We start from the raw sequence: 14461 nt of genomic DNA on the forward strand, positions 1-14461 counted from the left end.
TTGAAGGAATTTGGGCTTTCTTTAGGATATTCTGTAATCAACAAGATCACTTTGAATAATGGAGTAGCATGAACCACCCGAGTTTCAGAACAATCCTCAGAACGGTATGACACTGTCGGTGTAGAAAATGGGTAGAAAGCTGTTAATCTTTTATTTGTTTTTATTGGAGAAATTGTTTTGCTTGCTGTCTTGGGTGAAGCAATTCATGTAAAATGTGGAGATTCTAGGTCTTTTGTAGGTGGCCACCTTCTCCCATGAAGCACACTCTGAAACATTTTCTATGACTTAAAGGGAGATGGGGAAAAATCATGATTAATGATTAATCCTTTTTTTTAAATATAAGATTCCTCATGTAACAGTCCTGATTGTCCTCTAACTCACTGTGTAGACCAGGCTCAGTTTTGAGACAAGGTTTCTCTGTGTAACTTGTCTGGGCTGTCCTGAAACTCATTCTGTAGACTAGGCTGGCCTCAAACTCAGAGATCTACCTGCCTTTACCTGTCTATATTTACCTGGGATGCAGAATCAGTTCAAATCCATCTTTGGGAAATTTAATGACACCGTGCCTCAAAAAATGAAAAGAAGAGAGGAATACAGGTCAGTTTTACCACTGTTTGCCAATATTTTCTATCTCTTTTTAAAACAGTTTTCAACAACTGGAGAACTAGGAGCAAAAAGAGGGGAAAGGGGGGAAGAAAAGAGATGAGATGAAGATTAGAGCAGTCGTTTCTGTTGTAGAAACAATGGTATTAAAGGTACTTAAAGTTTCAGCTTAACTTCTGCAGAGAGATGAGTGAACGATGGGCTTTAGGTCATAGAGAATGACCGATTTTTCAGTGCCCAGCCCAGAACTGGGCATACTTGCTCACTCTGGGGAACAGAATAGCTCCAGTTCTTCAGGGGGAGCCTCCTCCGTGAGTTTATCAGTTCTCTTCTGAGAGCACCCATGTCTCAGGAGCTCAGGCTGCTTCCTCAGTGTGCACTCTCCTGAGCCATTCTGTTCAATTTATGTTTGCTCTTTTCAGGCAACCAGCCTGGCTCCAAACCTATGTACATGGGGATGATGAAGGATTAGCACTCAGGTACATGGGCACATCCTTTGCCAATAACTCATATCCTCTGTCCTAGGGAGAGGCAGGAGGAAAAGGACTGTTTCTTGTCTACTGCATTTGAGCCACCTGTTGGTAAACACTTAGATTTACAGTCATGAAAAGCAAAACAAACAAACACAAATAAAAGAAAGACTATAGATTGTTTGTAGCTCAGTGTGAAAATTAATCTATTAGAGCCAACACTATTCTAGAGCAGAAAAGTGAGACTCAGGCTTAGAACCCTCCATGGTGTGTGTGTGTGTGTGCGTGTGTGTGTGTGTGTGTGTGTGTGTGTGTGTGTGTGTGTGTGTTTCTATCTTGGGCTGACAGAGCCCAAGAAAAGCTAGCAAGTGATACACAGAGAAGATTCATTTCTTCGTCAGAGGATGAGGGTATGTGGGTGTATATATATATGGGCCCTTGGGAAATAGTCTCTTTTCTTTGTCCCAGAATAAGGTAATGGTTTATAAGTTTAATATAAAAATAATTGCGTTCATCTTTGGATTGTTCTCTTTTATCCTAGTGTGTACCATTTCCAGGTGTGAGTCCCTTCTCTGTCTGGAAGCTTCTGTTGTACTCATCAAGCTTCTGCCTTTGGCAGGCTGGGCTCTTAGGGAATTCCATGTACCCAGGGGTACTGGCGAGTGTGCACGAGCAGGCTTGCCCTTAGTCACACTTACAGAGTCTTTTGCCTTTAGGAGAAGGGCTCTGGTTTACACAGCACCCCAAGTCATGTACTAAATAAATGATAAACCTCAGCTTTGGCTTAAGATATAGTGCAGCCCCTGCAGGAGTCTATGATTTGGGCTCAGTAAGTACAGGGATGAATATGATACTAGAAGTCATATGTGGGAGAGAGATCATCAAAAAGACATGCCTGTGGAGGAGAGAAGGGGCAGCGAAGAAGACGTAAGCCTGGGGAAGAAGGAAGCGATGGGGAGCTAGAGCTCAGCAGTATGGGGCCCTTTACTACTCACATGGCTTTGGCTGAGGGCAGAGCAGTATTCTCAGCTGAGAAACGTAAGAAAAGACATTTTATGTAGAAATTGGCATAAGAAATAGTGCTAAGAATAAGGAAAAGAATGAAGCCTGCAGTATTCTCATTTAGTAAAAGCGTAGAATCTGTAGAGTAGTTGTGACTTCCCGTGATGGGTTTTTCCGTCAAGTATGAGTATGACTCATGGTGTCCCAAGGCAATGACAACAGAAGGACAAAGATTGCTGGCTACAAATCACCAGAAAGGGTCTGACAACATTAAGATTTTTTTTTCTCAGATGCAGGACTATGCACGTTGATTACATTTGAAATTAGAATTGAAGACACAAATAAATGGTGTGGCATATTTTAACAGACAGCACATTTTCTTGTTGTTGAGACACGTAATACCAGAACAGCCTTCGTTGATGTCTCTGTGCAGTATGGCCTGTTACATCATTTACAAAGTATAGGAGCAACAGCAGGAGGGTTTCTCTCTCTCTTTTTTTTTTTTCATCTTAGATATTTTCTTTATTTACATTTCAAATGTTTTCCCCTTTCCAGGACTCCCCTTCAGAACCCTCCATCCCCCTCCCCCTCCCCCTGCTATGAGGGTGCTCCTCTACCCACCCACTCCCATCCTCTTGCCCTGGCATTCGCCTACACTGGGGCATTGAACACCTTCAGGTCCAAGGGCCTCTCCTCCTACTGATGTCCAACAAGGCCATCATCTGCCACATATGTGGCCAGCGCCATGGGTTGCTCCATGTGTATTCTTTGATTGGTGATCCAGTCCCCTGGAGCTCCAGTGGTCTGTCCTGTTGACACTGTTGCTCCCTCCATGGGGCTGCAAACCCCCTCAGCTCCTTCAGTCCGTTCTCCAACTCCTCCATCTGGGACCCCCAAGCTCAGTCCAATGGTTGTCTGCCAGCTTCCTCCTCTATATTTGTCAAGTTCTGACAGAGCCTCTCAGGAGACAGCTATTATCAGGCTCCTGTCAGCAAGCACTTCCCTGCATCTACAATAGTGTCTGGGTTTGGTGACTGTATATGGGATGGATCCTCAGGTGGGGCAGTCTCTGGATGGCCTTTCCTTCAGTCTCTGCTCCACACTTTGTCTCCACATTTTGTTCACCCTTCTAAGAAGCACTGAAGCATCCACATTTTGGTCTTCCTCCTTCTTAGGCTTTATATGGTCTGTGAATTGAATCTTGGGTATTCCGAACTTTTGGGCTAATTTCCACATATCAGTGAGTACATACTGAGTTTGTTCCTTTGTGACTAGGTCACCTCACTCAGGATGATATTTGCAAGTTCCATCCATTTGAGTGGGAATTTCATGAAGTCATTATTTTTAATGGCTGAGTGGTACTCCACTGTGTAAGTGTACCACATTCTCTGTATCCATTCCTCTGTTCAAGGACATCTGGGTTGCTTCCACCTTCTGGCTATTATAAATATGGCTGCTATGAACATAGTGGAGCATGTGTCCTTATTAAATGTTGGAGCATCTTCTGGGTATATGCCCAGGAGTGGTATAGCTGGGTCCTCTGGTAGTACTATGCCCAATTTTTCTGAAGAACTGCCAGACTGATTTCCAGAGTGGTTGTACCAGCTTGCAATCCCACCAGCAATGGGGGAGCGTTCCTCTTTCTTCACATCCTTGCAGGCATCTGCCGTCACCTGAGGTTTTGATCTTAGCCATTCTGATTGGTGTGAGGTGGAATCTCAGGGTCGTTTTGATTTGCATTTCCATGATGACTAAGGATGTTGAACATTTTTTTAGGTGTTTCTGAGCCCTTCAAGTTTCCTCAGTTTCTGTTTAGCTCTGTTCCCCATTTTTTTAATAGGGTTATTTGATTCTCTGGAGTCTAACTTCTTGAGTTCTTTGTATATATTAGATATTAACCCTCTATGGGATGTAGGGTTGATAAAGATCTTTTGCCAATCTGTTGGTTGCCATTTTGTCCTATTGACAGTGTCTTTTGCTTTATAGAAGCTTTGCAATTTTATGAGGTCCCATTTGTCAATTCTTGATCTTAGAGCAGAAGCATGGGTTCTCTTCAGGAACTTTTCCCCTGTGCCCCTGTGTTCAAGACTTTTCCCCACTTTCTCCTCTATTAGATTCAGTGTATCTGGTTTTATATGAAGGTCCTTGATCCACTTGGTCTTCAGCTTTGTACAAGGAGATAAGAATGGATCAATTTGCCTTCTTGTACATGCTAACTGCCAGTTGAGCCAGCACTATTTGTTGTAAATGCTGTCTTTTTCCCACTGGGTGGTTTTAGCTCTTTTGTCAAAGATCAAGTGACTGTAGGTGCATGGGTTCATAGAGTTAGAAAGAGCAACTCTCAAATTCATTTGGAATAACAAAAAAACCCAGGATAGTGAAAACTGTTCTCAACAATAAAAGAACTTCTGGGGAATCACCATCCTGGACCTCAAGCTGTACTAGAGAGCAGTAGTGGTAAAAACTGCATGGTATTGGTAGAGAGACAAGCAGGTAGATCAATGGAGTAGCATTGAAGACCCAGAAATGAACATTAAGATTTTAATCAGCCAGTGAGTACACACTGTTAAAAAAGTTCACCCAATGACTTCTTCAAAATGGTGTTCACATTCCATTTGTTCAAAGGGAATTTCTCTGCCATATAGTACAGGATAGCCCGCAGGACAGTAGCACCTTCCTACATGTTACTGCCTCTGTGCTGATTGGTTGAAAGGGAACTGGGATATATTCTTGCTCCCACACTTACATGCTGGACAGCAAAGTAACTGTATTGACAAAAAGCAAATTCATTCTCTCCCTCTCTCTCTCTCTTCTCTCTCTCTCTCTCTCTCTCTCTCTCTCTCTCTCTCTCTCTCTCTCTCTCTCTCTCTCTCTCTCTTCTCCTTTCAGTTAAGAAGAAGAAGCCTAAACTTCTGAACAAATTTGATAAGACAATTAAGGTTGAACTGGATGCTGCAGAAAAGCTCCGGAAAAGGGTAGGTTGCTATTTTTGATTTGCACAAAAGTGTGCGGCGATGGTTTCATTGTTACAAATCTGAGAATTGCAGGACTGTGAGAAGTATAATAATGGTGGCAACAACCACAATAGTAAATGTAAAAGAAATCATCTGTGGTTTTCCCAGCACCTCAACAGATTTCTGTGTGAACCGAGTCACGTGAGACGGAACTGCACCTAAGGGCCACAGGGGAATAGAATGAACCACAGGACCTGGGTCAGCCCACCACATCAAGTTCTGCTTACATGGATTCCGTAACCACTTGGCCATAGTAGGCTTCAGTTCATTTATACCAATGAAAGTGCTGTGTACAGTCCTAAATCCCTCTTGCTTTTTGTAAAGCTCAAATTAGAAGAAAGTATATGATGCTGGTCATGCGCTGTGTTCCTGCCACCAGGTAATTCTGAAGCATGCCAGCACAAACACAAAAAGGTCTTGTCCAGCACCAGTGGCAAGGAGATGTCACAGATTTAGTATGCTTGTCACTTAGGTAAATAAAACACATGACAATTCTGCTCTGTCTTCAAGTAATTACAGTGTTCTGGTTTCTCACCAGATGGTCCAGCCTTTGATGACAATGAATTGACATTATATTGAAGTCTTTATCTTCCTTAGCCTGGTCATAGTCATGTAATATATTATAATAATAATATATTTATTATACCGTAGTTAGGACCTTTAATTAATTATCTGCTTGCTTTTCTTTTAAATTTCTTTTTATTGTATTTAAGTTTAGAGTATAAACTTAAATTAGTTTAAGTTAAGTTTTCTGGCATATGAGTTTCTGTAGAGAAGCCATTAGCCTAAAAGAGGTGGACAGAAAGCAAGCAAGCCAGGAGACAGCAGTAAGAGGAATACGCACGTTAGGGACTGACGTGGGATAAGTTTGCACTTCTTACCTGTTTACTGGAAGTAGCAGAAGCAAAAGGCCTCTGTGACCAGCATTGGACAGGACTTCACAGATGAGCTTTGGCCAACCGTGGTCACCAGCAGATAGAAACACCAACTCCAGAGAATGCTGTTGAAAGTGAGGGTTCACTGCACCTAGATTCTTATCAATAGAATGATTTCTGCATTTATTTTGTTTCACTCATAAAGCAAAGCCATCTATGGCTTTTGTTGTTGTTTGTTTTTGGTGTGTGTATGTGTACATGAACGTGTGTGTGTGTGTGTGTGTGTGTGTGTGTGTGTGTGTGTGTGTGTGTGAGTTTGTGAGGTGGGAGTGATGGGGGGATTATGTTTCCTAATTCAAATGAGTCAGTGGCCATCTTTTCTCACCTCAGTATGTTTCCTTCACCTTCTCTGCTCCAGGCAGATTATGCATGCAAACTTGCAGGAGGCTGGTAGTAAGGGTATCTTTGGAGCTAAAACAATAAAAGACTTTAAAGAAGGAATTTTCTGTGGTTATAATGAGTGAAAAATGTACTGAGTTACTAAGGAGCTCATGAGTCAGTGAGATTTAAAGTGCTGGCCCTGTCCACAGGTGTTCTCCAGTCTTGCTCATTTGGAGAAATGATGGCATTTTCTTGTAGGAGCACTGTGTATAGAGGCAGGAACAGCAGCCACATGTGACCTTCTCTCCAGAGTGTTATGACAAAACCAACAACATAATTAAATCTTGTTTATGATTGTCTTTATAGCTAGCATTTTCAGAGGATACAACTCAATATACAAGAATCATTGATGGCTGAGCTAAGGTGCCCCAGACAGCTAGTACAGCCTCATTTATGTCACACATTCACATTCCTCCCTATGGGGAAGCAGATGCTTGCTTTTTGTGTTTCATCCAAAAATGTATAAAAATCACATCATGTTTGAATAATCTTAAAGGTACATTTATTTATTCATTGATTGTGTGCATATGCATTTTTGTGTGTGCACTTATGTACATGGGCTTATCCTGAAGGCACAAACTATGAAGATCTGAGTACAACTTGCTAACATCAAATTTGGATTGTCAGGCCTGGTGGCAAGTGCCTTAGCTTACTGAATCATCTTGTTGTCGCTGAATCATTGAATTGTTAAAAATAACATGTTTTACTTAAGACTTCCCTTTATCCCCACCCCTAACACACACAGGGGTTGATATAACCTAATGAAATACATTCATTTATTTTTTGGAATTATTTTCTACAATGGTATTTTATTATAATGAAATTATTATTATAATGGTAATACAAATGAAGTTTTTTTTTAAGGGGGAGGTAGGTTATTTACTCTCCTTGGTTTTTGTTATTGTTGTAAGTGGTAGTAGTTTGTTTATTTGTTTGTTTGTTTTATGGGGGGATGGTAAGAAAATATAATAAAACCGTACTAAAATGAAAATGGAAAAGACCACACACACCACAAGCTTTGAATCATGCTACAGACGAAGGAAGACACCTTCACTTCATTGCAGGCAGAATGAGAGAACAGAAGAGATTAGAATGTGTGTTCAGATAACGACCATCTGCACCAAGCCCATAATGCAATGCTCTGCTGTACATCTGGATGCACAGTAAACGGTCTTCATTCCCACTTCCCACATCACCCCAGTGGAGTCTGCCATCTCTCTGGCTTCATGCCCATGTATGCACTGGTCCAGTGAACTCGCTATGTATAAGTAAGCTACATTGAGGGACCGATCAGTTTTTAGGCAATTCATTATAAATAGTGTGTGCTTTTAAAATCAGAATATGTATTGAGTAGCACTGTTAGTAGCTAGGAAAGATCTTGAAGGAAAGAAGCTGACTGAAAATAGATGCGTTAACATTCCAGTCAGCCCACGTGGGAGCAGCTATGGTGATTCTCGATGGCAGCCACACAGCCCGTGGCTTGAGGTGATCCAAAGGATGCCTGGGAGAGCCAGCGTCAGATGCTACTTTTGCCAAAGAGGAACCACATGCAGGAAAGTCTGTTAGGAATCTGGTACTCCTGCTTTGGGGTCTGTTAGTCACACAATGGCCACAACTGTGGCTTGGGCAATTAATGTTGGATGTGAAGTAAACTGGATAGGGTCCACCAAAAGATAACCAAACTGGAACCCCTTGACTCTGTGCAGGTTTCATTACTCAGAGAAAGGGTCCTTCAAATGTGATTGACTTAAAGATCTAGCGGACAAGCATCTCCATTTAGTCCCTAAGTGTAGTCATGTTTGCTTAAGGGAAGGGAACTTGATTCAGAACGAGGCACACAAAGAGAATTTGATGGCAGTAGGAGTGTTACGGCTACATGTCAAGGAACTTGGGCAAAAAGAAAGGACTGGACTTCCCCTGGCGTCTCTGGAGAAAGCATTCTGACATCCACTTGCCCAGAATTGTGAGAGAACAGTTTTTCTTGTTTTAAGGCACCAGATTTATCCTGGTATGGCTCTGCATGCATAGGTAATGAAGCCTACATTGGTAGACTCAGAAATGATCTCCTCAAAAGATAATCATGTTTTCTTGGGACCTGTAAATGTTACCTTGGAAACATCTTTAAAATGGGTCTTTCTAGGTGTGATTTTCATTGGCTATCTGGAAATGACCCTAATGTGTCATTTCCAGAAAGGTAAATAGAGATTTGGTCCAGACAGAAGTAAAGACAGTCGGATACAAAGGAGGACCGTGTGGAGACAGAAGAGAGATGAGAGCAATGTAGCCCTGGGCCAAGGAATGCTGACAGCTTTGGGAGCTAGCTTGGCATGAGCGGAGTCTCCCCTGGAGCCTTTCTTCCTGACACCTTGCTTCCAACATCACAAACCCATTTTCAGCCTTCATTTCTCCAGTCAGGAAATTTGCAGTAATTTGTTACATCCCCCATAGGAAGTTGATGGTATTTATTTTTAAAGAACCGTAGAGAAGGCACTTAAGAGCTCATGCATGCCACAGAGGCAGCCAAGTGTTCCACTCAGCCGTACGAGCCAAGTCAACCCTGACTTCCACCAGAGTGCAGTGCCATGGCCAAGTGGCCCTCACAGACTCCTTTATTCTTCCTGCTTTCCAGACACTTCAGACCTAAGGTGATGCCTTGTTGCCTCTGTCAGGCCCAAGGGCTCTTCCTACTAGTAGTGTTTGCCCTCACATATAATGTAAACATCCTTATAAAGAAACATGTGGGGACTCTGTTGATTGAGAAGGATGTGGTTATCTTCAACAAAATTCATTTTCCATCATTATCAGCACACATCATTTTAAAACTAAAGGTTATAACACTCATTACAGTTTTATGTTTGTTACTTCACATAGCTTGGGTTTTTTGTTTGTTTGTTTTTAAATGGGCTACTCTGTTTAGTACTTGGAAATTCTAAACAATTCTTTGGTGACTTATTAAATAACAAATCTAAATATCGTTATTCAGTGGCATTGTATTTATGCAGTTGTGCCTCCCTAACAGGGTAAAATCGAGGAAGCAGTGAATGCATTTGAAGAATTGGTTCGAAAGTACCCTCAGAGCCCACGAGCAAGATATGGCAAAGCGCAGGTACCTTGGGCCCATTTCATCAGAATACTATTCTGGCATTCACACGTTTTGTATAATCAGATTTTCACTCTTTGTATTTGCTTTTTTTTTCTTTATCTGCTCCTCTTACAATTTCTATATAGTCAGTTTCCCAAGTATATACATACACCCCCAGGGTTGGGGGTGCCATTTTATTTAAGATTGTTTTCAATACTGTGTGCCACTGAGTCCCACAACATCCAGATGACTCATCCTGCCATTGGTCCTGTATCAGCGTATCTCCCCTCTATCTGAATTTCCTTATGGTTTTGATTTCAGGCTCTTTGGATCTTTTAGACGCAATTGTGTCCCTGAAGAGTGTAAATCTGCCTGGAAGAGACCTTTTGCAATGTGACGTGGACAGCACTTTGTTTCTTGATAGTTTCTTTGATGTGACTCCTGTCTTACCAGCCAACTCCCTCCTCTTTTCATTTCCTGTCACCTCCTATTCTTCCAACTCCTGTCACAAGGCTTGCCACACTCACCTGCAGCTTCATGAACCCACCTGTGCTGGCAATGTTTTGTTTGCATTGGTTTGATAGTCAGATACGGTCACAAAAGAGTATACAGAAATGGCTCAACATAAAATGGCTTATTCTATTCCTGACATAAAGATAGGAAGTGGGTTCCCTGGACACTGCCATGGAAAAGGTGGCAGGAACAGAAGTTAGACCTGGAAGGAAGGTTTAACATGACGTTTGGAGCTTTCCTTGAGAGAAGTAAAGGGAAGTGAAGTATACCCAGCCCAGGATTGCCTGCTTTGAACAACACTGTCAAGCCTGAGCCATAGGAATGCTTCTAGTTGCTGAGCATCATGACCCTGGCATGAGGAAGGCAAAGGGTGTCGCTTCCTGTGGTGTGGAGCCAGAGAGAGGCCAGGCTCTGGGCTGCAGGGATTGCATATAAAGGCTTGTTTGCTGTTTTGCCCTCTCTCAGACAGAAAGCTCTAGAAATGTTCTGAGGTGTTGACTGTTACAAAACACAGTCAATTTTAAAATGTTCCCAGTATTACAGGAGGAACACCTGAGGGCTACTTACGCTGAGGAAATGTAGTGAGATCCCCCTGTGTGTCAGGCTCTGCTGAGGAGATGCATTCCTCAGCAAAACTGTACACACAAAGCTCCATTGTGAAGGAAAGAGGTTGGATAAGGCAAGGAAGTACCATGCATACACTTGCAAGTGGTAACTGCTAGGAGAATGAAAGGAAACGAGAAACAACCAGTGGATATGTGAAGATTACCATGGATTACCATGACAAGATACGGTCACTGGGAAGGAAATATTTAAGTAAGTCCTTGGAAGATTTTATAAATGAATATATTGTCAAAGTGTTAAAAATGGATAAATATATTAGGTCATATTACCTAACAATGCATGCTGTAGGCAAAAGAAGATGGCAGCTGGTTCTAAGAGCACACTTATTAAGGGCTTTGGTTGCAGGTGACAGGAGTGAAGGTGACAGGAGATAGTAGCCGGGATGTGTCAGGGTTGTGGAAGGAGCTGTCCAGGTAGAGGGAGCAGATAGACAAAGGCCATCACTCAGGGCAACTATCTTGGCATCAGAAAGCTGAACAGAAAGAGAGGCATGCTGGGAGCGTGGGGCAGACCTGGATGCTCGGAGCACCTCACAGCTCTTGTTCTCCGTGCCTGAGCAAGCCTTTGCAGGCTATTACATGTGCAGGTGGCTTTCATAAAGATTGCTTTGATTGACAGTTAGAAGTGGGTTGTGAGAGTGGAATCAGAAGCTCAGAAAGTAGGAGGCAGTCACAACGTGGTGTCCATGGGAGCTGGTAGAAGGTGTGGAGTGTGGGCTGGCCATGAGGGGGACAAGGGCAGAGATAGAAAGTACTCTAGATGGAAGGATCACTGGAGAAGAACTGACCAGTGACTCCTGGTTTGTTGGGAACAGCTGAGGAGGAGATAATGCCAACCAACTGACCAAGTGGAACAGCTGGTGTGACGAGAGGCTGAAATCAGCAGTCTGCTTTTGATCTGAAGTTTGCAGTTGCAATGGTTTTTAGATCTCCATGTGGCTGCGTCAAAGAGACCACTGGGTTCATGGAATTGGAACTCAAGAGTAAAGCCAGAGCTGGTGAATAAATCTGTCAAGGTGTAAAGTTCCTGCAGTTGTCCTTGGAGAAGGAGATGACCAGTCACAGAGAAGCAATGGGAGAGAGCTACGGAAGTTAGTGGAGCAAAGAGAAGCAGATGGTACTCCCTTGTGTGTGACCCTCATAGGCAGTAAAACATCTGCAGAGAAACAGTGGGCCTTGCTCTGAACTGAAGGAGGATGCTCACATTCTTTTAATCCCACTGGAGACTAATTCAGTAAATTTTTATTAATTAAGTTTACATAAATTAAATTTGTAAGACAATTAATGTAAATAATTTCCTTTGTCCTTGGTACCTACCGGGTTGATTGCTTAGCATTTGTGAGGTTTTGGTAAACTAATTGGGCCATACTCCTCTAACCTTTGGAAACTACATAGCTAAGATCCAGAAGGTCCAAACAAGTGATGTGCTTTGCACTAGCATCAAGTCCTTTGATTGCAGAAAGCCCACTTACTGGAGGAAAAAATGGTCATTGCAAATGTTAATTATGGCAAAAATGTTTTGTACTTCCCAAGTTTTCTCTATATGTGATTTTAATCATGGTTCCAGGAGCCTCTGGAATGTGGTGATCTCCGTATATACAGCCTTCTTTCACAGGAGGAATTTAAGATGTGGGCCTCGGGCAGTATTTTTTTTAATCTCTAAGCTATTATGCTACAGATGTTATTGATATTAACACTAATGTGGCATAAAACAAAAGTTAAGCATGATAAATTAAATTTTAATTGAGTAATTTAAAGGAAACTAAATTTATCAGAGTTTTAAAAAATAAGAAAAAATAAAAGACAGATTTTTTTAAGGAGGACTTTTCCCATTTTCAGATAGCAAATGAACCAACTTCTTTGCAGTTTCTCAACAGATACTAAATAGTCAGTATCAAGTCAAATAAAACTATGATGTCTATATTTTTCAAGTGCCACTGATTACATCATTATTAACGCATCTTTCTAAAAATCAACTTTAGACAAGTTCCCTAAAAAATGAACACAAAAGTCTTAAATTATAATCTGAACTTACTTCATTATCTTTCACAAGCCATTCGTGGCTCAGAGGTATAAAATGACATGCTCCCTAGGAAGTTTGAGTGAATTAGTCCATCCACAAAAGTTTGTGTGACGGAGATGTCTTGGGCACATGGATTGCATGTCTTTTTCTCTTTCAAGTCTGACTTTAAGAGATTTGATGCCTGTCTCTAAAGATTATTGAGGCCAGGGTTGTCCTTCAACTAATCTTGCAGAGTCTTCAGGTCTGTTGGCTAGTTCTGCAGACCCCAAGTGGCAAGGCTTCACTTGGTGGTGTCCAAAGAACTCACTCAGCCCAGAGACATTGTGTCTGTTCAGTCATCTTTCAGTATTCGTGATCTTGGAAGTTAATTCACTATAGCCAAAAAGCTGATAGTTAAGCAGAAAAGCTGGCTATGGATAGCGGGTGGGTGGATGTGTAGTCAGGGTGGATTATTGACATGGGATTTTCTGTCCTGGGAACTGAATCTACTCCATGAGCCTACTGAGAATTCAAAACAGTAGTTGAATGGTCTGATGTGTATTTCCATCAAGCAAGGATGAATTTTTGTCATTAATTTCACATCTATTCACTGGCTCCACTAAGCCCTTTCCATCCTGGGAAACTTATCCTAGTGAATGCATGTTAACACATTACTTTATAGATGTGCTGTTTTCTCAGAACTTTCTCACAAGTGCCTTTATCAACTCGTGTTGGCTTTTACAAATTATTTGTTACTTGAGGGAAGAGATATGAGGATTTTTTTTTCTTACCAAAGTCCTTAGACTTTATATATTAATTGAGCACACAGTTTATGTTAAACAATGATTACATTTACATATCCTGATTAAAAATTTCATAGAGTACTTTCAGCATGGAACTGCTATTATTTTTCTTTAAATGTAAGTCTATAAAATCTACTGAGGACCATCTTACACATTTCCCCTATTTTTCTGTCTCCGGTGTTTCCTTCCCAATTCTCAGTTTCAAGTTATGAATTTGGGGATATTTTGTTAGGAAGATTAAGGCATCCAGAGACTCTAACCTCTCACATAGTTGCCCTGATAGCTTGTGTTCATCTATTGGCAGGTCTGATCCAGAGACTCTAACCTCTCACACAGTTGCCCTGATAGCTTGTGTTCATCCATTGGCAGGTCTGAACTATCCTGTTCCCCTCCCTTCTTTCCTCCTGGACCACTTCTCATGTTTGCGTGTTCTTTTGTCTTTGGATATTCCCTTTCTGCTGGGTATTTTGCATCCACTGAGAAACCTGATGTACTATCTCATCCGTATGACGCTGGGCTCTCATCCTCCTATATCTGCTCACACATGTTCTGGCTCCTGTTAAAGCTAACCCTTCTATATCCTTCCCATGTTCTCTTGACCTTGCTCCAGTTTGATGCATGTGTTCAACAATCCCATGGAAACAGTGATGGCAGGGCCATCAAGGCTCTACAAGGCCATGACCTTCTCCTCTCAATCCTCTTCTTGTCCAACTTGGTGGCCACTCAGAGTCTACTTTTCTTCCTCTTAAAATCTTTGTGTCCAGACTTGCCTCTGGGACATTACTGTGTTGTTTTCTTTCTATGTAACTCATTATGTAGCCAATTTTCCTGTGGGAGAAAATGTGTCTTCTTAACCTCTCATAATCTTGAAACATTGGATAATTTTAGGATTTAGTCCTTGGAATTCTCCTGAGTCTACATTCATGACTCTTCTAGCTTGCCAACTTTAAATACTACTTTGATCCCTGACAACTCCCATGTGTGTGTCCTTAACACCAACATTTCCCCAACTCCACACCCAGATATGCCCCTT

General features: G+C 41.8%; 1 protein-coding gene across 19 annotated transcripts in view; it reads left to right on the forward strand.

Annotated features, from left to right (window-relative positions):
* Asph (aspartate beta-hydroxylase) overlaps window positions 1-14461 on the forward strand; it is a 215326-nt gene that overhangs the window by 130916 nt on the left and 69949 nt on the right. For all 19 annotated transcript variants that reach the window (XM_031366641.1, XM_031366642.1, XM_031366646.1 and 16 more), the window contains 2 exons: window positions 4965-5050; window positions 9425-9511. In XM_031366641.1, coding sequence (XP_031222501.1) covers window positions 4965-5050; window positions 9425-9511 — 173 coding nt within the window. The remainder of the gene's footprint in view (window positions 1-4964; window positions 5051-9424; window positions 9512-14461) is intronic.

This window comes from Mastomys coucha, unplaced genomic scaffold (assembly GCF_008632895.1).
Source record: "Mastomys coucha isolate ucsf_1 unplaced genomic scaffold, UCSF_Mcou_1 pScaffold14, whole genome shotgun sequence".
Classification (NCBI taxonomy): domain Eukaryota; kingdom Metazoa; phylum Chordata; class Mammalia; order Rodentia; family Muridae; genus Mastomys; species Mastomys coucha.